This window comes from Fundulus heteroclitus, chromosome 7 (assembly GCF_011125445.2).
Source record: "Fundulus heteroclitus isolate FHET01 chromosome 7, MU-UCD_Fhet_4.1, whole genome shotgun sequence".
Taxonomy (NCBI): Eukaryota; Metazoa; Chordata; class Actinopteri; order Cyprinodontiformes; family Fundulidae; genus Fundulus; species Fundulus heteroclitus.
Window position 1 is genome coordinate 33617398 of NC_046367.1, and position 27703 is coordinate 33645100.

At 39.3% G+C, this 27703-nt stretch overlaps 2 protein-coding genes across 4 annotated transcripts in view; one reads left to right on the forward strand and one right to left on the reverse strand.

Annotated features, from left to right (window-relative positions):
* The window catches only part of LOC105936141 (TSC22 domain family protein 1), a 39216-nt gene extending 36232 nt beyond the window's left edge, over nucleotides 1-2984 (forward strand). For all 3 annotated transcript variants that reach the window (XM_036139528.1, XM_036139530.1, XM_036139529.1), the window contains exon 3: nucleotides 1262-2984. In XM_036139528.1, coding sequence (XP_035995421.1) covers nucleotides 1262-1531 — 270 coding nt within the window. In that variant the 3' untranslated portion in view covers nucleotides 1532-2984. The remainder of the gene's footprint in view (nucleotides 1-1261) is intronic.
* A 2302-nt stretch (nucleotides 2985-5286) lies between these two features.
* serp2 (stress-associated endoplasmic reticulum protein family member 2) lies at nucleotides 5287-14745 on the reverse strand. The gene is made up of 3 exons (XM_012876822.3): nucleotides 14530-14745; nucleotides 8605-8677; nucleotides 5287-5422 (listed from the first exon to the last, which is right to left on the reverse strand). The coding sequence occupies exons 1-3, from the start codon at nucleotides 14611-14613 to the stop codon at nucleotides 5382-5384; spliced, it is 198 nt and encodes a 65-aa protein (XP_012732276.1). The 5' UTR covers nucleotides 14614-14745; the 3' UTR covers nucleotides 5287-5381.
* Between the last annotated feature and the right edge of the window lie 12958 nt (nucleotides 14746-27703).

Genomic DNA, 27703 nt, shown 5'->3' on the forward strand with positions numbered 1-27703 from the left:
CTATTTTTTCTAAACCCAGTGAGATGGGTTCGCTAAATCAGATTTAACTTCTGCATCACCTCATTCACTGATCTACTGTTGCTGCTAGCACATTAATAAGAATAATGGCACCTCTCACCAATTAGGCTTTGAGACATGAAGATTGCTGACGGGTAAATCATGTTGATGCTGTGGAAAGAGAGCTCAGCTTTACAGGCTCTGCATCCTCTATGTTCCACCATCCAGTTTACATGGTAAAACTGAATTACAGATGGATTTCGCTTAATCAGAACTGATTACAGATGTTTTGAATAACAGTTCTGACTTGGCAAAATTACGTTGCAGATATCAGTAATTGATATCCAGTCTAGTGATTAAATGTTAATTGTCTCACAGGCAGACAGCTGCTGCCTGCAGTCAGTCAGAGCAAAGAGAGCCGAGAGGAGATCAGCCACACTCTGTGTCCACGCTGCAAATCAATCTTGCGTGAGCAAAGCTGCCGGTGATCCCGCCTGGATTACAAACCGCCCAATTTGATGAGATTTATTTTTTCATATTTGTCTGTAGCGGGATTATGCTTTTACATGGGTGTGAGTTACACTCTAAATGCAGCCCTGTTCATTTTATGCTGTTGCTTAATGACCTATTTTTGGATAAAGATAACACAAACGTTAAATTCAAAGTCAGCTCTTTTGTCAACCAATCATTTCCCATGTTTTTTTTCTTAAAAAAAGAGAGCGTATGCTCTGAACTCCTTGAAGGGGGCGGAGCTTAGTGAACGAGCGTTCCAGGGTCTGCGTTTGTGATTGGCTGGGAGGATGTAACGACTGTAACGTTAACCTACATGATAGGCTGGAATGCAAAGGGAAGAAAAACTGCTCTATTAAATCCATTATTGACCCTTTTTTTTTCTCACCACAAGTTTATCGATGGATATGTTGTTTTTGAATTGTCGTCCGGCCCTAGTTTCCTACTTTTTATTTTGCTCATACTAAGTAAAATTTCACCTAAAGCCGCTAAACCATGGTCCTGTCGAAGGTTTTCTATATAAAAAAAAATGTTATGTACTGTAAACTAGGAAAGCCTATGGTTAATTTAAAGTAAATTTGGCTTTAGATTAACAAAAAAAAACATCAAAGCACTCAACCTGTAGCCTAATGATATAAAATGACTGATGGAAAATGATGTTCCTCCAGTTGTGGGATTTGTTTGGAGCTGCTGAATAATCATCTTGTGAAAGCCGCTTGCAGGCCCCTAAATCCTGTGTGTGTGTCTGATCTAGGATCTGGTGAAGAGCCACCTGATGTACGCCGTGCGCGAGGAGGTGGAGGTCCTGAAGGAGCAGATCAAGGAGCTGATAGAGCGTAACTCCCAGCTGGAGCAGGAGAACACGCTGCTGAAGACACTGGCCAGCCCCGAACAGATGGCCCAGTTCCAGGCCCAGGTTCAGACCGGCTCGCCGCCCGCCCCCCAGACGGCCGCGCCGACGGGACCCCCGGGCGCCGCCGCCCTCGCCCCGCCTGCCTCGCACAGCTCCGGGCCCTCAGCATAGCCCGACGAGACAAACTGAGCAAGCTCTAGTTGGAAAAAGGCCTGCGTCAGCCGCAGAGCCGAACCTTGCCTTCTGCAGCAGGAGGTTAACGCTGTCAAGACGAGAATTTGCACATATTTATCTCTGAAGGATGCAGCCAGCAGGACGAGCGGCGTTGTGCTTTCTCCACGCAGTGGACAGTGACAATCTTTACTATGCTGTGTCTGGGGGTGGGGGGGGGGGGGGGTTCAATAGATGAATTATCACACGTTTGCCAAATAACCCATGGTCATCAACAAGAATGTCTTACCATGAAGAAAGAGTCAGTGAGAGCGTTTGTGCTTACTTCTAGATTTAAAATGAAATCACTGTGCCTGTGTCTGGATTTTAAGTGATGGACTGACAGCGGAGCAGCAGGTGGTGGAGGATTCTCCTGGTTTGTTACCTATTTTGCTGAATGATGTAAATAAAATAAAATAAAAAGCAGTTCTCTACCAAGGCGAGGTCCTGAGAAGAGAGCGAGACGTTCTTCTCTGTGACAGAATAAGATTGTGAGCCATTATTATCATGTCAAAGTCCCCATCTGGAATGGGGGAGGGAGTGGGAGGTCGTCTTGAACAGCGCTCGGCAGCATTGGTGATGTTACTCAGACGGCGGGGCTGGTGGGGTGGGATGAACAAAACGTGCTTTCTTATGAAGATGATGATGATAAATCTATTTTCAGTATTTTTTTTCCCCCTCCCTTCAGGCTGATATATTATTTTTGCCCTGGACGAAGCTCATTGTTCCCGTTTCCTCAGCCCCGTCCCGGCATGTCGCTTCAGCCTCCATGGACAGGGTTGACACTTTGGGCTTAAGCTGCATTTTTTCGTTTTTGTTCTTCTTGTTTTTTTTTTTGCTAAAAGTTTGATGGGCAGATGACGATGTACATTTCTGTATAGTGTAAGTAGAATGTAAAAAATAAATGAAAAATAAAAAAAAAGAGGAGAAATGGCGGATGGGAGAACAGATGCTATCTAGGTCACGCAGATCGATGCGGATGAGTCTGTCGTCCGTCTAAATGCTGTAATTTCTGGACTTTTGATCCAAAAAGAGGTTTAGGTTATTTAACTGACAACAACCAACCAACCATGTTGTCCTACTCTCTTACTTCATTCAACAATAACTCTGGCTGTAAACAGTTCCTCATTGCTCTTTTTCTTTAAGTATTGCACCATATTTTTTTATTTTATTTTTTGTTTTTTTGACAGTGGAAAAACTTTTTGATCTGAAAATGCAGACTTCGAAGGGGGGGGGGGGGAGACAAAAAAAAAACAAGTTCTGAAAAATGTTCTTTGTTTTTCATTCTGTGTATCGGTTGTATGCTCATGTTCTGTGCATGTTTCTTCGAAGACCGGATGAGATAACAAAATACCTACAATTGCACTTGACAGCTGCACTTCACAACTTTCAATAAACCTGCTTAAGAGTACCAGCCTGCTTACTGTCTTTGACCTCTTTTCTTTTTTTTATATTGCATCCATCAAAGACCAAACGTGACCTAAGCAGCTGTTACCCATGTGGGAATATGATGCACTGATAGCTGCAGGTACTCCTGCAGGGTTTTCTACTTATCAGTAAAATTCATGGTTTCCTTCACTTGCAGAAAGTCCTCATTGGTCCTGAATCAGCAGAACAGCCACAGACCATCAAACTACCACCACCAGGTTTATCAGAATGATCTTATGAAATCGTATTTTATGTGACGCACTCTTTTCAAGTTTCACTTCTTCTCTTCGGTCTGGGAAGGTTTATCTCTGTCAGGCTGAGTGAAAACATCTCGCTGTGGTTCGCTGAAATCCAAAAGCCTTAGGAATTTTTTTTATTTTAAATTTTTTTTGGAATATCTTTAAAACAGGCCATGATGGTGACTTTTTTTTATTTTTCCATTTTTTTGGCCTACATCATGACAGACAGGTTGAATTTAAGTGAGCCTCAGTGGACCAGTCTGGAGCTCCTGAAGTTTGCAGATGACTCCACCGTTGTCGGTCTGCTACTGATGTTTATTTTGGTAGTAATTGATTGCTTGAACCCATATCTGCTTTTTGTGAGTGGAACTTCTGACAGGTTTTGCGTTTCAACTCTGCACGCCGCTGAATATCCCTCTGCAAATGAAAGGGTTTTAAACTTGATGAGTGAACAGACGGGAGGGGAACCGGCCGGTCCACTGCTGAGGACGGAACCACCCGCAGCTTAACATCATCGGGGCTGTGAGGAGATGACGATGGACATGCGGAGAACTTTCCCCTCGACGCCTAAACTCGCTGTCTTCAACAGCGGCGTCTCTGTTGTGGACCAGTTCTAAGGAACCGTCCGTTCTGGTGAACACTTCGGATGAAGGAGACTGGACTTCCAACGAGCTGCTGGACATCTACACCACTGCTATTCAGTCTGTCCTGTGTCCGTCCATCACTGTGTGCTTTGGCCTCATCCCTAAAACAGGATGAGTCAAAACTATTACAAACCAGATGACCGTTCATACTGAGCCTGGTTCTGCCGGAGGTTTTCCTTCCCGTTAATGGGGAGTTTTTCTTCCCACTGTCGCTTCATGCTTGCTCAGTATGAGGGATTGCTGCAAAGCCATGTACAATGCAGATGACTCTCCCTGCGGCTCTACGGTTCCCCAGGAGTGAATGCTGCTTGTCGGGACTTTGATGCAATCAACTGGTTTCCTTATATAGAAAATTTTTGACCAATCTGTATAATCTGACCCAATCTGTATAATATGATTGAACTTGATTTTGTAAAGTGCCTTGAGATGACATGTTTCATGATTTGGCGCTATATAATTGAATTGAATTGAATTGAAATATTAGTTAGGTCCATGGAGAAGATCATCAGGGCTGACTTTACCGCCATCCAGAACTTCTACAGGTGCCAACATCTCTGCAGGGCCCTAACATCCTGCACACAAATGTAGACTTTTACACTATTTCCTAAACCCAGCCGCCTCGGATACGGTTTATTCCAGAATCTGATGACCACAATGGACTCTCCACCGCCTGATTAGTCAGCCACACTGCTGTGAAGCAGATTAAGTATATTGTGCTCTCACAACCTACTGTTCCCTACATAAAAAAAACAAATCATTTTCACATTGTGCACACAGTAGTGGTCCATTAAGTCATCCTTTAAAACCAGCTTTTTGTATATTTCTGATATTAAAATGGTTAATCTGAAACTAAAACGGCAAAAAAACAAAACTCTAAGGGAGCAAAAACATCTTCACAGCTCTATGGGTTATTTTGTGGGCATGCTTCCCTGCTGCTATGCTAGTAAACTGCAACTTTATGTGTTAAAATCCACAAACTGCTGCGTGAATACGGAGCTGTAACACCAGGATCACCGTCAGGCACACGTTGATCTACAGATGCGTTGAGATAAACGTGTTGAGAAGCTAAACTCGGTCCACAGCTGTGGAGTTTACAGAGTTAACAGCGGCCGCTCGAATTGCTTCACATTTATTTGAAAAAAACAAAATAACATTCTTCATTCGCACACGATACAGAGGAGAAATCACATAGACAGAAATGGCACATATTCAGCAGGAATCACTGCCAGCTCACGCTCACCTCAGCACGCGTGTGCACAGGATGCCGGGTTACTAATGAAACACATGTTCTCCTCCAGCCGCCGTGGTTTTAGACTGTCCGTAGAAAAGCTGTCGGTACCACAGACTGTAACACTGTAAACGCTGATCAGGGGGGCCGGGCTCGGCCTGTGGGGGGGGGGGGATGGTCGGGGGAAGTTTCTCTCTCTGTTGTCCTGCGTCCGTCTCTGGGCCTCTGGAGGGGATGAGGAGGAGGGCTGGGGTGACGATGCTCCCCCTGGGTCACATCCCCATACGGATACTCTGGATGATCTGGAATATGGCTGGGAGCAGAAGACGCACAGGTTAGTATTATTTCAGGGTTCCTACAGCATAAGGCAAGTTAAATTCAAGACTTTATAAGACTTTTTAATGCCACTTGAAATAAAAAGTTAAGACCAACTTCACGATAAACAAGATAAACCTGGTTGCGACAACTTTACCCAAATGTTTATTTTAACATAAACCATTACTTTCTGGCCCAGTGGACATGTTTAAATTTTGAAAAACATTTCATATAGGAAGAAAGCTAAAAAACACAAATTACAGATATATTTTTAACAACTACTGAACTGTTTTGTTCCCTACTAAAATAAACTATAAATCAGTTTTAAAAACCACAACATAACCAGTGCCAACTCTTTTTCACAGCTATGGTCCGGTTTTTATTGGTTCCGCTATCGGGACGGAACCAATAATGGTTACATTGAGCCGTTCAGTATATTTAAAAAAATATAATTGTGTCAATTATTTTACTGCTATGTAAGGATTACAAAAATAAAATCCGATTTATGACCTGGTAACAATTTTAACACCTAAGAAAAACTGATTTAAGACATTTTAATGCCAATTAAGGCCTTAGTTTTAAGTTACAGAATTCAATGCCTTTTAAGACTTTTTAAGGATCCGCAGGAACCCTGTATTTGGGCTTTTTTTTCTACGATCAACATTAGAATTCCAGTGAAATTCATAGTGTAGAATAGGGCTGGACGATATAGAAAAAAAAACATTGATAAAATAGAAATCATATTGATCAATAATCGATAATTATTAACAAATTCAAAACATATATTTTAAGTTCAGCCCTGGCCGTTTTATGCTGTAGCTTAATTACCTGTTTTTAGACGCAGAACACACAAACAATGAATTCAAAGTCAACCCTTTATTCAACCAACTTTTTACCAAAACTACAAGCTAAAAAAAAACGTGTGCTCGATGAACTCTCTGAAGGGGGCGGAGCTTGGAGACGGAGCTCCCTGAGTCTGCGTTGTGATTGGTTGGGAGGATGTAATGACTGTAGTATTAACCTACATGATTGGCTAGACTGCATAAGGAAGGAAAACTCTATTCAAATTTCTACTGACCCTTTTTTCAATCATCAATATACGTCTATCGGTCGATATATATTGTTATTGAATTATCGTCCAGCCCTAGTGTAGAACCAAAGGAAAAGGTGGATGTGTTACTCTGGCACTTCTACACTATCACATATATTACACACTCTTTTTCTACTGAGGAGCTGGATATCATTCAGGTTCATGGGAATGAAATAAAGCCTTGCAGAAGTAGCCATTCCTGTTGACACTGTCCGCATTTTGTTGCGTTACAGACTAATTTCAGTGTATTTTACTGGGATTTTGAGTCATACCCCAACACAAAGTACTGCATCATTGTGAAGAGTAATTGGTTTTCAAAGCTTTTTACAAATCCAGTGCAACAAATTGCCTCCAGCGGTTACCCAATTAGTATAAAGTCCACTGTTGGCCAAATGAAAGAAAAGAAAATCTAAATACTGCACATTACTCTGAATACACAATCTTTGATGTGAAACAACAGCCGCTGTGTGAAGGCCTCACATGTTTCATACAATGAGCACATAGGGTTGTGTAGTTAAATACCGGTTAATACTGGAAGAAACCCAGTCAGAGCTACAGCGGGTCTCAAAAGGGCATCCGATTTTGCAGTGCATTGTGGGACGCGGTCACCATTTTCTGGAGCAACAGCTTTTTGTTTACATTTCTGATTTGGATGCTGTGCTGCGGGAGATAGAGACGGAAGGTGCTTGAAAAATGGACCGTACTGAAGAGACAGGCGATGTACCGAGACAAGCTAGACCCCGTTCTGACGGTTCGTTATCTCGACAAATCTCTAGGATCCGTGGGATTGCTCCATATGACACGATAAACGGACAAAGGATTTACATGAACTGCTGCCGCCACCCACCGCCATTCTAAGAAGAAGTTTTTATACCAGCGAATAATTCAGAAACATTCACGGACAAAGCAGATTTGGGTCCAGGCTCTCTGAAGTTATCGTCTTAAAGAGAAAACGCGTCATTTCAGAGGTTCGTAGCAACGGCCCTTCACCTCACAGTGCTCCGCCGATCCGGTGTCTGCGGGACGAATTTATTTAAAATAATTTTTTTGCCTGGCATCCACTCTGCATTTAAATTGTAAACATTTAGGGGCTCATTCATTAGTTTAAGGAATATTCACAAATTATCTCTTTCACTTTGTCTGCTACCCTCAGCAGGCTAGGCTAGCGCTAGCTGGCTAGCCAAGCCTGCTAAAAGCTCACACATGCCCACTATTACTTTTAAAATTACAAGTTATAATGAAATATCACAAATAACCTCCAAGGAGTGAGGACAATTTATGATGTAAAGTCTAAAAGAATCTATACGTGGAAGAAATAGAGGCTCTCCTTTGAATAATGTCCTGAACACACACACACACAGGGGATATGGTGCTGAAAGTGAGGTTTGGTCGTCTCATGGCTGCGATCCAGAGTCCATTCGGCATCTATTGGTTAGCTCACAGATTTGAGCTCCTTGACCTTGATTCCATGCTGGTAAACTTAAAAATCTCAATCCATCGTCGTTTTCCCCGAAGCGAATGCGTGAACAAGCATGACGGTTAATGACACAGCTTCGTTTGCACCACATTTTTAACTTTTTAAAACCAGAAAACAAAGACAGCGTTGTGGATGAATGCTATGTCAACAAGCAGAAGCTGGGTTTCCAGACGCCCAGGTATCCCACAATGCAGTGCGGTTTCTACGTCATCCCTTTAAGCCCCATAGAAAGGCTTCAATTAAAGGCACAGTCAAAAGTCCAGACTTATGGCCAGAATTGGAAATTAGTGCTCTCCAACAATTGATTGATTGATATTTTAAAAATGTAGATTTTTGCAAAGAAGAATGGTTAAATTTTCCTAGAAAAGTTTGACTCTGAACTGAAAACACTTTTTAGATTATTGTTCTTGTTATTTTAAAAGTTTTAAACCAATGCATAATTTTTCTGCGCCTTTATTAACATGCGCTTCTTTTGTGTTGTTCGATCAGCTAAAATCCCAGTGAAACGCTGAAGTTTGTGGCTGAGACGTTAGCCAACGTGAAAAAGGTTTCCTGGCTACGAATGCAAGGCGCTCCACAGCTCAGAGCACGTTTCTTTTCTGCTGGTTTTTACCTGATCCACAAACAACGAATACAAAGAGGGCGAGCAGCCAGGGGCCTACAGGGTACTTCTCCTCTTGCGGTCGCTGGGGGAAACAAACACACACATGGTGGACATTAGTATAACAGCCACAAAACAGATGGGCACGACGCTGCAAAGCAAAAGTGAATCTCTTTGAAAAAAGGTGATTAAAGAGGTTTAATATTTGTATCCCCACCCGTATGGTTGTCCCCTTTTCTCTTTCATTCTGTTTAGACCTGCAGGGCCCTGCTACAGCTTCAAACCAAGGCCTTTCATGTCATCATTTAAAGTCAGTATGAGATTCATGGTTTAACCTCAAACGTGTGTAACAAAATTTATCAAATCATTAAAGCATTTCTTTCTCTGCTGTATTGATTTTTATTGTTACAATATTATTTATTCACTTATTTTTTATCTATAACGTCTTCAAAAAGCAGCGTAGAACTTTTTAAACTCTGGTGTGGCTTGGTACAATAAACTGGCCTCTGCCTAATCTTTTCTGTTTTTCATTCTACTTTGGCAGCTCATCCCTCATCTTCCGTAGTAATGCACCAATTAGACGGCAATCGAAATCGGACAATTTTCTTCTGCTTAAATACCCGAAAACTAGATTTTTCCCAGTTCATTAAATACACGAAAACTGTAAACTCTAACTTATATAAACACATTAACAAACAGCGTGTCCGCCGATTCAGGGTGGACAAGTACTTGCAATTGTGCAAAAAAGTGTTTTGCCCTTACAGATGTTTTCTATTTTGGCTTTTTTTTGTCACACTTAAGGGTTTTAGATCATTAAACTGAGCCTATTATCAAACGAACATGCACTGAGTACATTTAAAAAAGAGTTCTTAGGTGATGCTTGTGTATATTAAGCTAAATACCTCTGTCCACAAAAGCCTGTTTCTTGTTTGCCAAAAACACATCCTGATGATCCCCAAGACTTTTAGGAAAATATAACACTGGGGCCTGGATGTCTAACCTTTAACGTACGGAGCCATGAATTCTCTGTATAAGAACATTTATGAAAGAAAAGGTGATTTCCCCTTAGCCTACCTAGATTATGCAGCAGGACGATGATCTGAAGCAAACCAGAAAGTCCATCCCTGAATTAAAATTTTGTGACAGCATAGTCAAAGCCATGACTTAAATCAAACTGAGATGCTGTGGTAGGATCTTAACCAGGCAGTTCATTTAAAAACCCTCTAATGTAGGTTAACTAAAACACTTTATTAATTAAAGCACAATTCCTCCACAGATGTAAAACCTGTAATTATCAGTTACTGGAAAAACTCAACGGTCTCAAATTATTTTTTCACACATAAATTGGTTACATCTAGGACTGGGCATCAAAGTCCCGACAAGCAGCATTCACTCCTGGGGAAGCGTAGAGCCACAGGGAGAGTCGTCTGCATTGTCCATGGCTTTGCAGCAATCCCTCATACTGAGCAAGCATGAAGTGACAGTGGAGAGGAAAATTTCCCTTTAACGGGAAAGAAAACCTCCAACAGAGCCAGGCTCAGTGTTAACGGTCATCTGCCTCGACCCACTGGGGCTTAGAGAAGACAGAACAGAGAGACAAAAGTACAAAAAGCACAGAAGCACACATTGATCTAGTAATCTGTTCTACATTAGATGGAAGTAGCAGGTGAGCCGTCTTCTCTGGATGATGTCACAGTTAACAGAACGCCAGAACAGGTGTACCTACTATGAAGAAAAAGAGAGAGAGCAAAAAGTTAAAAGCTGAAATGACGACAGTCATTTCAATGTAATACAATGCAAAACTGGAGAACAGTAGACTGAAGAACAGTAGAAATCACTAGAGTGAGAAAATTAGACCCTGATGTCCTCCAGCAGCCTAGGCCTATCACAGCACAACTATAGAGATAGCTCAGGGTATGAGCCACTCTAACTATAAGCTTTGTCAAAAAGGAAAGTTTTAACATTAGTCTTAAAAATAGACAGGGTGTCTGCCTCACGGACCAAAACTGGGAGTTGGTTTCACAGGAGAGAAGCCTGATAGCTAAAGGATCTGCCTCCCATTCTACTTTTAGAGACTCTAGGAACCACCAGCAGACCTGCAGTCTGAGAGCGAAGTGCTCTGTTAGGAACATACGAGGTAATCAGAGCTCTGATATATGATGGAGCTTGATTATTAATACGTTAGAAGGAGAATTTCAAATTATATTCAAAGAGCTGTGAGACATTTAGGACAAAGCTTTGATTCAGAGATGCCTTTTTATAATTACTTTGTGAAAAGAAAAATATAGCGAGATAAATATCTTACATCGGCATTCAGCCTAAAAGTATCGACATATTAGTTTTGATCCATACCCAGCCCTAATGACATCATAAATTGGAAAATCAGCATTTCGTATTAATTCAGGTTGTATTTGTCTTCTTGTAAAATTAGTTTGACCTGAAACATTTGAGTGAAACAACAATCTTCTAATTCCTTCATCTTCTGTTGGAAACAAAACGACCATCTCTATCTGGGAACTGGCACTACTTTTTTTTCTTTTACGCTCAATGTTTGTCACAATTACCTGATACATCAGAATTGCAGCACTGTCTTGTGGAGCCGGAAACTAAAAGAGCTCAAGGAAAGAGCAAAAACCACAACAAGGCCATGGTTGGACACAATGAACTCCTTAAAAATATCAAATTGAGAGAACGTCTGAGAAATAAACCACAGGACCACTTTAAAAGTGTACAGAGAAAAGCCGAATCTTACACAGTTTCATCTTTTCTTGCTTTGCCACACGATCAAAAGGAGAAGCTGCTGCTCATCCAGACCAACCCCGGCGTCTTATGGTGAACTGAAAAGTGCGGGCCGTGGTGCGGCGTTAGCGTCTTCTTCTCTCCGTGGGCTCAAAATACGTGGAAGGCTCAGCGTCATGATGAGGTCATGTGTTTGGGCACGCTGCATGTTTGCGGGGACGACTTTTAGTCAGTCGGGGATGATGTAAACAAAGCTGGAGGAAGAGAGGGCGAGTAGGCGGGAAATGGAAACATCGGCACGCAACGCTTGGCATTTAACCGAAGAGAGGCCCCAAGATGAGTCCGTGTGAAAAGCAGAGTGAATTATTTCAAGAATGGGCTGCGTAAAAAGTCTTGAGTCAGCTCTGATTTCTTTCAATTTAGTTTGAAATAAACACTAAAAAGAGCGGGGAAGTGTTGGCGGGTCTAACAGATGGGACAACATAAGACCAGCACAGATGAAGAAGAGGAGGGTATCGGCGTTCTAACGATTTGTCACAACTGTAACGCAACCGATGCGACAAAAGAGAAGCAGAAACTCAACGAGTTCCTAATTTAAATAAAAAAAAAAAAAGCAGAGGATCATCACTATGGGTGGGTGTAATTTCTACCTAGTACCAATAAATAAATAGAGAGAGTTGACACTTAAGAAAAGAAAAGAGAGGAAAAGTTACAGTGGATATAAAAAGTATTTGATGCTGTGAAAACTCCAGATTATTGCAAAAAAAAAGAGGAAAACCGAGACCACGATAACTCATTTCAACATGTTTTTTTTTAAGCTATAATGTGTCATAAATCTGTTAAATTAACTAAACGCAAATCAATTGGATGGAGGGGAAAAAGCAATATAAAAAAAAGCTAAAAGTGGTTGCATAACTGTGCACAACCGTAAACTATTTGTTCAACTGCCTTTCAATTAAATTTCAGCATTCAGTTTTCTTGGGACACAACTTAAACTGGACAATTCTCCATGACAGACCAGAAGACAAACACGTCAGAGAGGTTGCCGAGAGTCAGCGGCAGGACTTTTTGGTCAGTACTGGTTTTGCTCTACAATCTGCTGTGTTCTCCGTAGGGTAGAAAAAACAGAATTATTTCTCCTAAAGAAAGTTCCCAGCCTAGGATAAAATCTCAAAGAATCTTATGGTCCCACAAAACCAAACTGGAACATTTGGAAACCATTCGCACACACCGCGTCTCCCCAGAACTAAATCCGGGTCACCTAAAGAACTCTGCAGGGCAGAGTGGGCAAATACTGTCTAGTAGGATGCTGACTGACTCTTATCAAGGAAGGCTGACCGTTAATATATTGAATTAAAAGGTGCTTCTGTAACGCATTAGCTTTCGGGTGTGCAGACTTAAGAAGCTAGGTCAATGCAGCGTTTTTATTTCCTGTATTTTCCCCTCTGATACATTGGTGTTTTCCAGTCGAATAATGTATCCCTAACATATGGGGTTTTAACAGGATTCAGTTCAATTTTATTTTATTTATATAACGCCAATTCATGATACATGTCATCTCAAGGCACTTTCCAAAGTCAAATTCAATCAAATCATCCAGATTGGTCAAAAAGTTTCCAATCTAAGGAAACCCAGCAGATTGCATCAAGTCTTGACAAGCAGCATTCACTCCTGGATAAGCGTAGAGCCACAGGGACAGTCGTCTGCATTGTTGATGGCTTTGCAGCAATCCCTCATGCTGAGCAAGCATGAAGTGACAGTGGAGAGGAAAACTTCCCTTTAAAGGGAAAGAAAACTTCCAACAGAGCCAGGCTCAGTGTGAACGATCATCTGCCTCGACCCACTGGGGGTTAGAGAAGACAGAGCAGAGACACAACAAGCAAAGAAGCACACATTGATCCATATTATTAATGATTAATGATTACACATTGATCTACATTAGATGGTAGTAGCGGGCGATCTGTCTTCACAGGAAGTGTGTACTCATCTTACTATGTTTAAAAACAGTAAAAGTAAAGGCAAACATTTAAAAAAAGGGGTTTATTAGGTTAGCATTATAGTTCTAAAAACGAACCGATATGAAAGTGATATTTGATCATCGTCTGTGATAATAATAATGACAATTTGACACAAATTGTTTTCAATTTGTAGTATAATATCTCTACACTGATGATTTCTTTATTTGTTTTGTGTAAAAAAAAAAGGGGAATTTTTTTTTTCTTTAAAGAAAGTTTACCAGTTTTTATTTCTAAGACTAACCTTCATTGCTCTCCTTTCCAGGGCAAACGTTGAATTTGACTTTGGAAAGTGCCTTGAGATGACATGTTTCATGAATTGGTGCTATATAAATAAAATTTAACTGAATCTGTACTTTATCTTGAAACAAAACCACACCGCTGCTCACAGATGCTCACTTCTGACCTCAGTTTAGCTTCAACCACTCTTTCTTATAACTTCATCAGCTTTATTCCTCTGTCGTTGCCTCAAATCTGCACATCTCCCCGCTTTTTTTTATTTTATTTTTTTAAATTGGTACCAGCACACTTCTCGGCCATTCCTCGGGCATCTTCTCGCTCTTTAAGATCCCCGTGAACAGCCTAGTGAGAGAATCTACCCTTGTTTCTCCTGGACGCCTTTCATTTTACAGTTTCTGGAATTACTACTGGATTTGAATTTTGCTAGTTTACTCATTTTATTTTAAAAACGTTGATAAATCCTACCAGAATCAGATAAAAGCACACCTGATCGCAGTTCTTATCTTCCATTACAGCTTTTTGAAGCTAAATTGGAATTGTATGGAAAAGGGAAAACCTTTTTCTTCTTCTTCTTCTTCTTTTTAAATGGTTGTTCAACAATCAGCCACAGAATTCTGTATCTTTACACAGAATAAAATGATTTTCTTACAGAATAATTTGAAAAACAACGCCATAGGCGTCTGAGTAGGGCTAAGCCCCCCCAACACCTCAGAATCCTAGGTGTGCCCCTGATTTACAACAGCACATTCTCCTTCATTATTTGGCATTTATTTGCAGCAACACAGTAATATCCTCGCCTTTTCAATCTATAGGACATAAAAAAATAGCTCTACATGTGGAATAATTACCATAGTCACCATTCTCATCATCCTACCGGGCTGAACGTCACCTATCTGGGCTAATCATGTCATGCTGGCATCTGGATGTCACTTTAAGGGCTCACCAGCGTCTTGGCTACGTTTCCTCTCTGCGTGATGTTCTTGCTGTGTTTCTCGTTGGCCATCCGGATCCTCTGTTTGGCCACCATCTTCCAGGGGAGGGGGGGGAAACGACAGAAACACGGGGGGCAATTCACTCTATTTAGCCCGTTATCTTTCTCCGACGCTGCAGGCTGACCACAGCACCGCCGCGTCAAGCTAGCGTAGATCAGTTGCTAGGAGACCAGAGCTTCCTGGGTTATCCTTCAAAATAAGAGCATAGAAAAAACCGTTAAAAAGGTCACCGTATGCCAAGAACACTAGGGAAGTTCTTGTTGAGCATTAAACGAGGGTAAATTTTAACTCTTATTATTATGGGCAGAGGTATTCCGAGTTTTTAAGAGAAGTTAAGCGTAATAAGTCACTGAATGTTGATGTTAAGATGGGCTCTTAAAGGAACAGGCCTGCTTTTCATCGAGCAGCTTTTCAACGGCTCGCTATGCACCTGGGCGCGTGGCCGCGGACGCGCGCAGTTAACAGCAATATTTATTTTGTGTAATAATAATTAGCTAAATTCAAAAGCGCAAATTTTATCTCGAAGCAATGTATTTGGCCCAGGATCTTATATGTGACGTTTATGTATTTAAATGTAATGTATGTACACTGAGAGCACACGGAGCCGAAGTTAAATTTTATTTTTTGAAACACTAATATATTATATAATTAAACACTTTCTAAAGTAATTCTTGAATTTTAATCCTGGTATGTGCTTGAATGTTTTGTAAATGAGAATTAAACCATGTTAAAATGTTTTATACCATTAGGAACAAATAAAAGCACTTTTGAGGATTAATATTATTATAATAGGTAATAATAGGTAAGTTATGATTTAACCACTCTACTACTACAAAGACAACAACAACACCTACTACTACTACTACTACTACTACTACTACTACTACTACTACTACTAGCTTCACCATCATTGTCATCATCATCATCATCATCATCATCATCATCAGATTACCCAAGTTGTGTCATAATAAAGAAGCCCTTAAGTTCTGCTGTATCCTGTCCAAAGCAGATACTATTGGGTAGTAACTAGTTACATTTACTCTACAAAATGTACTTTTAGGAGTATTTTTACTGCACTGTACCTTTACTTTTACTTGAGTCATATCATTACTCAGGTATCGCTACTCTTACTTGAGTCAAATTTCTGGCTACTGTACCTACTGAGAGTAACTTCATGAATAAAGAACTGACTTGTTTTAATCAAAAAATGCACCAGAGAGACAAAAACCTAGAGTTTACGTTAAAGTGAGACTTCTTATTTGTGCAAAAGCTTTGTTGTTTTAAAGTTATTTTCTATCTGCTGAGCTCATTGAGCCATATGGAGGTCAAATGAACGTACAATAAAATAGTAGATATTGTCAATGGAAGTACTCTGCACTGTTCTAACATTCTGTATATACAATTTAACTGCTGTACGTATTGCCTTCAAGTTTAATGTTAAAACAGTTATTTAGAAAACTGTTTCTTTTGTCTTTAAAATACCAGAATGTTCACATAACCTTATATTTTTGTCTGTCCTATTACATAATTTTTAAATATTAAATCATCAGCTGTTATGATTCATTAACTGAGTCGCCTTCGTACTGAATACTTTTTTTTTACTCGTACCTAAGTAATGTCTTGGATGCCAACTTATTACTTTTACTTGAGTAAAAATATGTTGAAGTAGTGCTACTCTTACTTGAGTACAGTTTTCTGCTACTCCACCCACCTCAAAAGGGCATTTTGGGTAAACTGCCCTCCTACCAAAGTTGTCTCCTGCCAACAGCGGTTACAACTCACGCTCTTCTCATCGACTTCTCCTCACCGTCCTGAGATTCTTCACAGATCTGGGCAAAAATGTCTTTTTCCATTGCTGCCCTACAGGCATGGAACAATATTATCTGAAGCTTCAGGATCACTTTCCTCTGACTACCTTTAAAACTATTCTAAATAGGGTCTCGACTGAGGAGTGTGAGTTTTATTCTTGTTTTATCTGTGTCTAAATGTTTTTTTATATTAAATGTGTCTGCTGCCTCTTGGCAAGGTCTCTTTTGAAAAAGAGATTTTATCGCAAGCGACTTCCTGGTAAAATAACAGTTAGATAAAAAAAACGTAAATAAAATACGCCCATGTGTAATTTTTTGCCATTTTAGGAGTGGATACATGTGAAGGGTGTGTTTTTATTTATTTATTAATTTGATAAATTTTTCATTACATTTCACATACATTTTAAAACATGTTTTCTCTTTAGTTTTAAGTGTTTATTTAATTAGTTAGAATTTTTTAGAGTTCCTAAAATGAACAATAAATGCCTATATGTCCAATTCAGTTTGTCGTTGGGTGTCTTTTTTCCCCCCCACATGATTATGAATTAACCAATCAAGCTTTATTAACAGATTTAATTCCATGGTTACACAGATAAAAAAAAGAAGGCAAAACTATAGACCCATACTGAAAATAGAAAAATATAATTCAAATTTAAAGCTATAATATAAATCTAATTTAAAATATACATTGGTGTTACTAATTCAGCGTTGGGGAACCTTCAACGGACCTGTCAGCAACAAAAACAAAGCTGAGTCCGGCTAAAAACACACCTTCTGCATTTCACTTCAGATTTCCTTATACACAATTAAAAACCAAATGCACCATTGACGACACATTGATAAAGGTGTAAAAGTGAATCCTTTTTTCAGATGCAACTTTAGGGTATAATAAGCTTCGTAAAACAAGACGTGCATGAGAAGAAATAGGGAAGAACGTTAAAAAAATAATTTTGCATTAAAATATTCATTTGCGTGATGGAATCATAGAGCAACTTAATAAATGAAGTGGGCATTACATGAACAGTTAACAAGATAAATGAATGAATTAGTTATTTTTTTCAATATTAACAGAGAAACTGAAACTTTACACTACCTGCTGATACAAAGGAGAAATTGCGAACACCGCATTTACTGGACATCATAAAGTAAGTAGAGTATAGTGACATCAGTCCTTGTGAATGAATGAATGCTGTTAAATGCTCTTTTACCACTTTTAGCTTGCGAACACCGCATTTACTGGACATCATAAAGTAAGTAGAGTATAGTGACATCAGTCCTTGTGAATGAATGAATGCTGTTAAATGCTCTTTTACCACTTTTAGCTCCTTAAAATTAAAATAGCGGGTAAATCAGATCATAACGACACCCTCCTCCATGCCACGCCACATTGCTGCAGTAATCCAGGGAAAAGGAGCCCCAGCTAAGTATTCAGTGCTGAACATGTTCACACTTTTCATGTTCGTGATGTTCAGCTGGCCAACATTTCTGGAAATCCTTTTCTTTGTATTAGTAATATTCTAGTTTCCTGAGATATTGAATTTGTAATCATCAAAATTAGGAGAAATAAACACTTGATATATAATAGTCTGTGAGTAATGATGATATACAAGTCAATATACAAATTTCACCTTTTGAATGGAATTACTGGGGGGGAAAAAATCTACTTTTTTGTGATATTCTGATTATGTGACCATATTTCACATGAAATATCAGTAACAATACATTAAAGCATGTTTCTGTAATGGCAGCATTACAATGGATCAAGAAGAATAAATACTTTGATAAGAAGCTGTGTCATAAATCGGATCCTTTACCTTTTCATAACAGCGTGCCAAAGCAAAAACTGAAAGAATCCAACTTGCCGTATGTTATTTATTTTATTTTTCTGTCCTGCTATCACAGACATTAATGCATGGAATTTGTTCTGTACTTGTACTTTGGTAAAATGATACAAAGACAACAACAAAAACAACAAAATGGGTCAGATAAATGGAATAGCTGCTCATTCCAGCCGCTAAGTGTGGTGGAGGATCTGTGAGGCTGTGGGCCTGTTTCTGTCCGAGCTGTTTGAGAAACCAGAAGATTTAAATAAAAATCTGGTGGACTCCGCCGGTGAATTAAAAGATACGTCATTCCCTTCAGTAGGATGATGATCCACAATATAGACCCTAATCACAAACAGACATAACAATTAAAAGGCGCAGCCAGACTGTTTAAATTAGCACAATATGAAGAGAAAATGTGTTTTTTTGTTCAGCGGCAACTCTCTTGCCTCGGCGCCTCTGATGAGACGAGCTCGCTTGGATGCTGAGAGCCGGGGCTGCGGTCGCTTAGCAACTAAATCAAAGACTTTGCTTGGAGAGGGATGGAAAGAGAAAATCTCCAGCAGAGGAGAGAAAGGGAAACAAATTGACTTGTACAAACATCAGAATCACAATCAAATTCAACTGATGACTGTGTTTTATTGTTAGTGCAAAGAGAGGGGCTCTCTTGCTGTTATTGAGTAATCAGCTGCTTGACTCACTGAACATGTAAAGAAAAAAAGGGGAAAATACTTCTGTTGTTGGTTCTTTTAGGTCAGAACAAGGCCACATTCTAGATCCCAGAGGTTTCCCTCCTAGCTGACCAATCTCTCCCTTTATTATTGCAGATTACTATTTCCAGTTTGAGTCCCTTTTTGTACCCAAGTTGTCCTACAACAGCTAAGTTGGTGCTGCTGTCAGCCTCAGCATCCTAGAGATGGGACGCTGTATCGTGCAGCTCTGAGGTTTTCATACAGAAATACTCAGAGCAAGCAAATTCCCATGAAAATAATGAAAAAAAAAAAAAAACACGCCCTCCTCAAACAAGAGAGAGAGAGAGAAAGCAGAAGTCAACAGAGGGTGCGGCTCCTGATCAAATGTCTTTGGGCGTTCAAAGCCCGAGTCAGTGGATGACCTGGATTTGGAGCTTCTCGTTTCCCCGGTCCCCCGGGGATCCCTCATTGTCTGCAGAAGAGAACCCGAGTAGAGCTGCAAAGAACAGGATTATCAGAAAATCTGAAGCCAAATGTGCAGGAAAAAGCAAGAGCACAGATAACCCTTGTTCTTTTTCCACACTTAGTCATAAATCCAGCAGCTCTGGGAAAGGTCGTTGCAAGAGAACGTTGGCAAACTAACCGAATCGTGAGGAGCAGGGAACACGGCAGACGGCTCAGAGATGAAACTAAACGAGGAAGGGTTGGGTTACACACCAACGTCATAAGCTCTGTCCAGGCCATCTCCAAAAACAGAACCTTATCAAGACGTGTTCCCTCAACATAAAGTGACATCAATCAGAAAAAACAGCCAAAAGGCCCACGGTAACTCAGACGACACTATAGTTGCAGAGAAACAACAGCTCAGGTGAAAGAGTCTGTCAAGAGGACAACTAGTATGTGACTTTTCTGGGATAGTGGGAAGAAGAAGCCCATTTTTTTTAAAACAACGACACAAGAAGACCCCCAAACCATGCAGGAGACACAACAAACATGCTGAAAAAGATGTTCTGGTCAAATAACACCAAAACGTAACTTTTTTGCCTTCATGCAAAATAACGTACACTGCAAAAAGGGAACTAAAAGTAGGTAAAATCCTCTTGAAATTAATGTATTTCAATGTATTTCAAGAGGTAATACCCTCTTGAAATTAATGTATTTTTCATTGATTTGAGCTGGTAAATCAAACTATTTGCCAATGGAATAAGATTTTTGCACTTGAAATCAGATGATGGAGATTAATTGTTCTCATTTTAAGTGCAGGATGTCTAATTATCTTATTTTAGGGGTAGAAATTCTCATTCCATTGGCAAATAGTCTTAATTAGCTGCTCAAATTAAGGAAAAAATATACATATTTTAAGAATATTTTACTTACTTTTGGTTCCTTTTTGCAGTGTAGAATGTGTAACAGAAAAGATAAAACTGCACATCACTCTCAAACCTCTCGTTCTCATGGTGAAACGTGGTGGTGGCAGCGTGATGCTGTGTGGTTTCTTTTCTTCAGCAGGGTTGGGAGAGCTGGCCATGGTTGACAGGAAGATGGATGGAGATAAAACCAGGGAAATCCTGGAGAAAAAAAAAAATTAGAGACTGCAAGAGAATTGAGACTGGGTCAGAGGTTCCCTTTCCAGTAGAACAACAAACCCAAACAATGCAAAGCAATATTTTAGGTTGAAGCATATTCATAAGTTTGATCCAGTCAAAGTGTAGACTTGAATCTAATTGACAGTCTGTGATAAGATTTGGAAAACTGATGTCCACAGATTCTCTCCTTTCACTCCAATTAAGCTTGAGTTGTTTATAAAAAAAAAAGGATGGGCAGAGATGTCAGCACATGCCATACATTTCAGATTTATGTTTTTGGGGAGGAAAAAAGTGCAATTTTCTCTTCACAGACTTGCACAAGTTTGCTGTTGGTCCGTCACAAACTATCCCAGTAAGATACGTTGAAGTTTCAGGTTCTGACTTTACAGAATGGGAGGTTTACACTAACCTGGCCAGGCACTTTGGTTTGGACCAAATATGCACACTGCAAAAAGTGAACTAAAAGTAAGTAAAATGTTCTTAAAATTAGTATATATTTCCTTGATTTCAGCAGCTAAATAAGACTATTTGCCAATGGAATGAGAATTTCTACCCCTAAAATAAGATAATTAGACATCCTGCACTTGGAATAAGGTGACGGAGATGAATCGTTCTTATTTTAACTGCAAAAATCTTATTCCATTGGCAAATAATCTGATTTACCAGCTCAAATCAATGAAAAATACGTTAATTTAGGATTTTACCTACTTTGAGTTCCCTTTTCGCAGTGCATGTTTGTCGAGCTGTGCAAGCTCTGCAGATTTACACGTCAAACTACTGAGTGAAGACCGTTTGCTCCGCCTTTAAGCAATAATAATGCAACACTTCTTGCATGCAGAGGAGTTAACAGAGCTCATTTGAAAAGCGAAAAATGTAATCCTGTGTTTCCTCTCCAGCAAACAGTCCGACTCTCTGTAACATGAGAAAATAATTGACCTAATTCATGATGTTTGTACCCAAAACCTGCACCAGTAATTATGGTCTAAGCACACCTTGTGGAGCTAAAACATGCGCTTCAATCACTGAATGAGAGGAGGGTAAACAGTAGTTAACCGTGGCAAAACACAGCTGAAACCTCAGGGATGAATCGAGGAACGGAGGGAGATGGGGGAGGCTGCGGGAGGGGAGGAAGGAAATATTTGATGTCTGCGTGCAAGAGTTTGACATAAACAACATAAGCTCTGCGTGAAACCGCACAGGCGAGTCTGGCCCTTCTCAAACAACCCTCCGTCTTTTCTGTCTTCTCGAGTCTTGACCTCGCTACCTGCCGAGCCCACTCCCACTGGCCTTGATGCAATGTGGGGGGGGGGGGGGGGGGGGGGGGGGGGGGGACAAAGGCTCATGTGTAACTTTATACACAGAGGGAAACCCACAGAGCTGCAGCTCAGCTTGTTTCATCTCAGTAAGGATTAATATTCAGCGAGTAGTGCAGGCTGCAGCGCGTCCACTGAAGCCCTCAGTGCTGCAGTGATAAACAAGCTCCGTACTTTAAAACGTGTGCATGCACACACACACACTTGTTTGAAATACAAAGTGAGGACCGTGCTTTGACTTCCACTCATTTTCAAGCCTATCTATGGCCTAACCCTCGATCCTCAGACAGGTAACATCTGTCAAAGAGAGGAGACATTTGGTGATTGCATTTTATTTTAATCACCGGAAGAAGACCCAGAGAAAGGTCTAAACATTGTAATTTGTTTATTTTTATTTTTTTACTTTTGACAAATAAATAATATATTAGACATAGACAACTTTATTTGTCATTCGGTATGCACAAAGTGCGTACAGAACGAAATTTCGTTTCGTACAGCTTTTGTAAATCGCAGTAGAAGTTAAATTACAGTTTTAGGTGCGGCAGAGATTTAGAAGTAAACAGTAGATTTTAAATATACAGTATACAAACAGTTGAAATGTAACAAAAAAGAGACAATATTTATGTACAGATTGGATTGTGCAAGGGCAATTGTGCATGAATGCATTTGTTTGTGCAGTTTTAAGACTAGGAGTCCAATAGCATTTTTAATGCTATATGAGCTGCAATGATGCAAAAATGTGCAAAAAATGCAAATGTGTGAATATATATCTCTTTAATTGAGACTTGCTTAGTTTCTTTAAAAACACAACAACACTTTTTAGGCTTTCAAGAGATCTTTTTTGAAAAAATAAATCTTTTTTCATGGATGGGTGGACTGAGGTCCGCTATGGGAGACGCCGCCAGCGTATCCTTCATCACGCCACGGGAGGTCCAGGGATTGGATGGACCGTGTACTGTCCTTCCCCTTCCGAAGGGAGAAGCTCCTCTTTCCTAACATAAACCTAATTTACAGTTTTAAAAAAAAAATACTCACCTGTACACTGTGACTTTCTCCTGTATTGTTTACACTTAAATTGTTTACTTTTAAATCACTGCTGCACCTCACACTGTAATTTAAATTTACTGTGATTTACAAGCTGTATTCTCGCACAAATGCCCTTTGCACAATCAATTCTGCACATACAAATGTTTTTAAAAATACTCACCTGTACACTGTGACTTCTCCTGCATTGTCTACATTTCAATTGTTTACTTTTCAATCACTGCTGCACCTTATACTGTAACTCGATTTTACTGCAATTTACAAGCTGTATGCAACGAAATTTCGTTCTGTACGCACTCTGTGCATATCACTGCAAAAACGAAACTTAAAATAAGTAAAACGTTCTTAAAATGAGTGTGTTTGTCCTTGATTTGAGCAGGTAAATAACATGATTTGCCAATGGAATAAGATTTTTGCACTTAAAATAGGAACAACTCATCTCCATCGTCTTATTTCAAGTGCAGGATGTCTAATTATCTTATTTTAGGGGTCAAAATACTCATCCCATTGGCAAACGAACTTATTTACCTGCCTCAAATCAAGGACAAATACACTAACTTTAAGAACATTTTACTTATTTTTAGATACGTTTTTGCAGTGTATACAAAATGACAAATAAAGTTGTCTAAGTCTAAGTCTCTAAGGTTAGTGCTAAATCTAACCCATAGTCCAGAAAAAAAGTGAGGACCAAAAAAAGGTCCTCATTTTACATCAAAGTCCTCCCTTTACTGGTGAAATTATCAAAACTTTGCTCACTCAGCTACAAGTACAAGAAAACACACACACACACACACACACACACACACACACACACACACACACACACACACACACACACACACACACATCTTTAAAAGGAATCAGGAAAAGCAAACCAAGATTAATCAAAGACTGTCTCTGTGTTGCATTCAAAACAACATACAACACCCTCAATATTTATTAGCACCCCTGGTAAAGACGTGTGAAAATATACTTTAATGATAAATTCACCTTATATTGCAGTAACATAAACCCCACGCTGTGTCTGCTCGCACTCAAGCACATGTGACTGTTCATATTTATATTCCTACTCCACCCGGAGACATGCTGTGTCTACCACAGCCTCTGGTGTCTGTAATTTGGCAAATAGACAATTATTTCCTAATGTGTGAATTTTCTTCCTCCATTAATTAAATGTAATTGAATTAAAAGGCAGTTTTTAAAACATATATTTTTCTCATACTTGCAAATAAAACTGGAAGCTGCAAGTGTGCACATATGGAAAGTATTCAATGTGCTTCAGTTTTTCAAAATTTTATGTGACAGCCTTATTCCAAAATTGATTACATTTATTTTATAAACAAATGCTCCACCAACAACACCCCACACTGAGGTGATTTGTTTTTTGCTGTTATAAATTTAGGAAAAATAAAAAAAACAATCACGTCTCTAAAAATATCAATGCACATATGCTAAACTTGGCTGCATGTTTTCTTGTCTTTCCCATTTTGAGAGCAAGCTAAAGGAAACAGTGTCACTTATTTTTGCCTCAGATAAACTGGAGTTAATTTGCTGCTAATTAAGGTTTGTTGACATTCTAACTACGATCCACTGTTTATTTTATGTTATTTTTTGGCACTAATGGATTTTGTTCACAATATTCAAACAGGAAACGGGCAGAAAGAGAAACAAAGGGGGAAAGACTGGCAGCAAAGATGTATATTTAACAGCTTTTATCAGAAATACTTTTTGATTAATTAAAAAAATCATTAAGATGTCCCACCCTGAGCTGTTATACAGCTAAACAAATATCAACCAGTCAGCATTAAGACACTGAACGTTTGTAAATTCAGGGGCTTAAAGACTGTTTGAATGTGCCTGAGATGCACCTCCTCCTCAGCATCTCTAATCCAGTTATGGATTATATAAAGTTTGCTCAAAGCTGTTCAGGGAACCAGAAAAGAAGTGTGTTAAAAAATAAAAACTTTAACAGAGGAACTGTGCTTGTTGTGCAGAACCAGATGTTCTGATTTCTGAATCAGAAAACAGAACATCTGCGCTGTCACATCAGCTGTGACCGAACATCAAGACCTCAAACAAACCAAAAAAAACTATGTAGATATATTTTGTAATGTATTGGAGTGCTTTTGTTGTCTGTTTCTGAGCAGATTTTGTCAATTTAACAGCATGAAACATGTAAGATAAGGTCACACAATAGAATAGGGGAAAGATTCTTGTATTTTCAACAGTTGTTGTTCTTTAATATTGTTATATCAAGTTATTTTGCACAAGTCACTATCACTTTACTTGGATTTATAGTTATACATATGTGTGTGTATATATATGTATATATATATATATATATATATATATATATATATATATATATATATATATATATATATATATATATATTGACACTTATATATGTATATATCATATTACCTTGTGTGGAATGTTGTAAATATATATATAAATGTGTGTATATCTTAAGCATGTATCAAAGGTAATTTCCCCCTGGGATTATTAAAGTATGTCTGATTCTGATTCTGATTTCGTATAAAATTCCCATTTTATTGCCCCATAGGATAGGACACAATATTTAGTGTGAATCAAAACATTAAAATGATACAAAATAAAGAAAACCAGTGTGGAGTAGCTCGACAAGGTAACGTGCTTAATCTTACCAGCATTTTGACATCTTGTGGCAGAAAGCCCGGCAGCGGTCTGGTGGTTCTGCTTTTGATGTTGCGGCACATTTCGCCTCAGGGCAGCAGTTCAACAAGTTCATGAAGGAGTGAGGAAGCTCTGGTAATGTTCACACGTCTTGCTCTGCAGGGGGTCTAAAACAGGAGCACTACAATGATGCTGCCCTCAATATCATCTGCAAGGGACATGTCACATGTAGGCTCACTCAAATTGATAGAAAATCTGTTTTCAAGAATCCAGAGCTCTTTCTTTGTTTGAATGTCCTCCAGTTCATTTGAAAACAATAGAAATTAGACTGACTACAAAGAAACTTGAGCAGTTGTTTGATATTATATCTTTAATTGAATTTTAAGTGCCAAAACTCAATATTTAGCTGACATTTTACTATTTGTTGTGGTAAAATAACCCCTGCCATGTAATATTTATCGCTGTTGGGATGGTGTGTTCAGGGAGATGTGAAGTTTTAGTGTTTGGCAAGACTTCTCCACCATAATGGTCAGATTTGTGGAAGGCAAAAGTAATTGCTGCATGAACAGATTCCCTGGCTTTATTTCAGGGTACCAGAGTAAAGGAGGTTGCACACAAATGATAAATGGACCTATATCGAGCTTTTCCATTCATACTATGGCCCCATTCACCCAATCACACTCACTAACACGTACACATTCATACAGCGATATGCAGATCGGTAGGCAACTTAAATTAATGTCACACTTCTAAATTTTGCGTTATATCTATTGGTCTATCACAGTAATTCTTAATAAAATACTCTGAGGTTTTTAGCTGTAATGTGAAAAAATAACAACATTAAAAAATAACCAATTTCGTGAATTAGTTTCTTTCTTCTGCTCGATTTGCAGTGATTTGCTGCAGAGCTGATGCTCTGCAGGTTGCTGCACAGGTGGAGTCTGCATTTATTTCTATCACAGCCAAACACAACTTGAGCTTTCTGTTTATTAAGAGGAAGCTCACACTTTTAATTGCATCGATTCAAACAGAATCCAAAGGCAAATCGCTCTGTTTTTAGACAGTTGTGGTTGTCAATCCTAATATTTGATAAATAAACAAACAAACAAACAAATAAATAAATAAGTCTTTGAATACCTTCAAATAATTTTCCGGTCATGGTCGACTTTACTGCCCTTTACATTTCTTTTGACCTCAGGCTCATGCACACAGAGAAGTTGTGTAAAAAACAAAGTTATAAAATAAACTCAATCTGGACAAAAATATAATAAAAGCATTAATATTTCCTCTGTGTTATTTTTGCTTGATTTGTGCAAGTCTGAGTAACCCTCATGAATTCTGCTCTCTGAGCTGCAGCCACTCTCCTGGAAAATGAGCGTTACCATTACAGGTCCACGTAGATCAGTAATTATCCGGCCCCCTCCAGGAAGTACCAACATTCATCGCCCCTGCCCAGTAAACAACGTGCCCAACAAGTGGTGATGTGAGGCAGAGCGCGATAATTTCTGCTCAAAGTTGAGACAAAGTGGCTCTTTTAGCACCTAATCTGCACAGCAACTGCTCTTATCTGATACCATGCTGTAGTGGCTCCAGGGCGACCCCACATGGTGAGAGGTGGCATCACAGTGAAGACAAGCGCCTTTCTCCCTGGATGGAAAAATAGCACCAGAAAACAACTAATGCATCATTACAAGTGAATACTCTGGAGTGCCAAAGGCAACATTTCATCATATGTATGTCTATAGTTAATTTTGGAAGGCTTAAAAATGCATGATATAGAACCTGTAAAACTAAATTCCTGAAGGATAAAAGCCTTTAGTCTGATCAGAAACAAAGAGAAGTGATTGATTCAGTCTCTCTGGCTTAAGGCACTCTTTGTTCTTTCAGTAAATTGACTATCAGGGAATGTTTATGGCTGCTCTACAGACAACAATAACAAATTTCACACTCAAATAATCAAAACCATTCTTTGAATTTTTGTGCTATGGAGCGACTATTTAACTGAAAGCGTTCTAGTAGGAAGCAGTCCATCATAAAAGGTCATTTTTACTTTTCTTTTCAAGCCAGGTATGCAAACAAAGTAGTTTTTTCTTAAAGCAAAAAAAAAAAAAAAAAAAAAAACTAAGAAAAGATAAATGTAATTATCAACGATCCACTGAGACTGTGAGGAGGTGGCTCCTCAGAGACCACCCCTACTCTGTGCC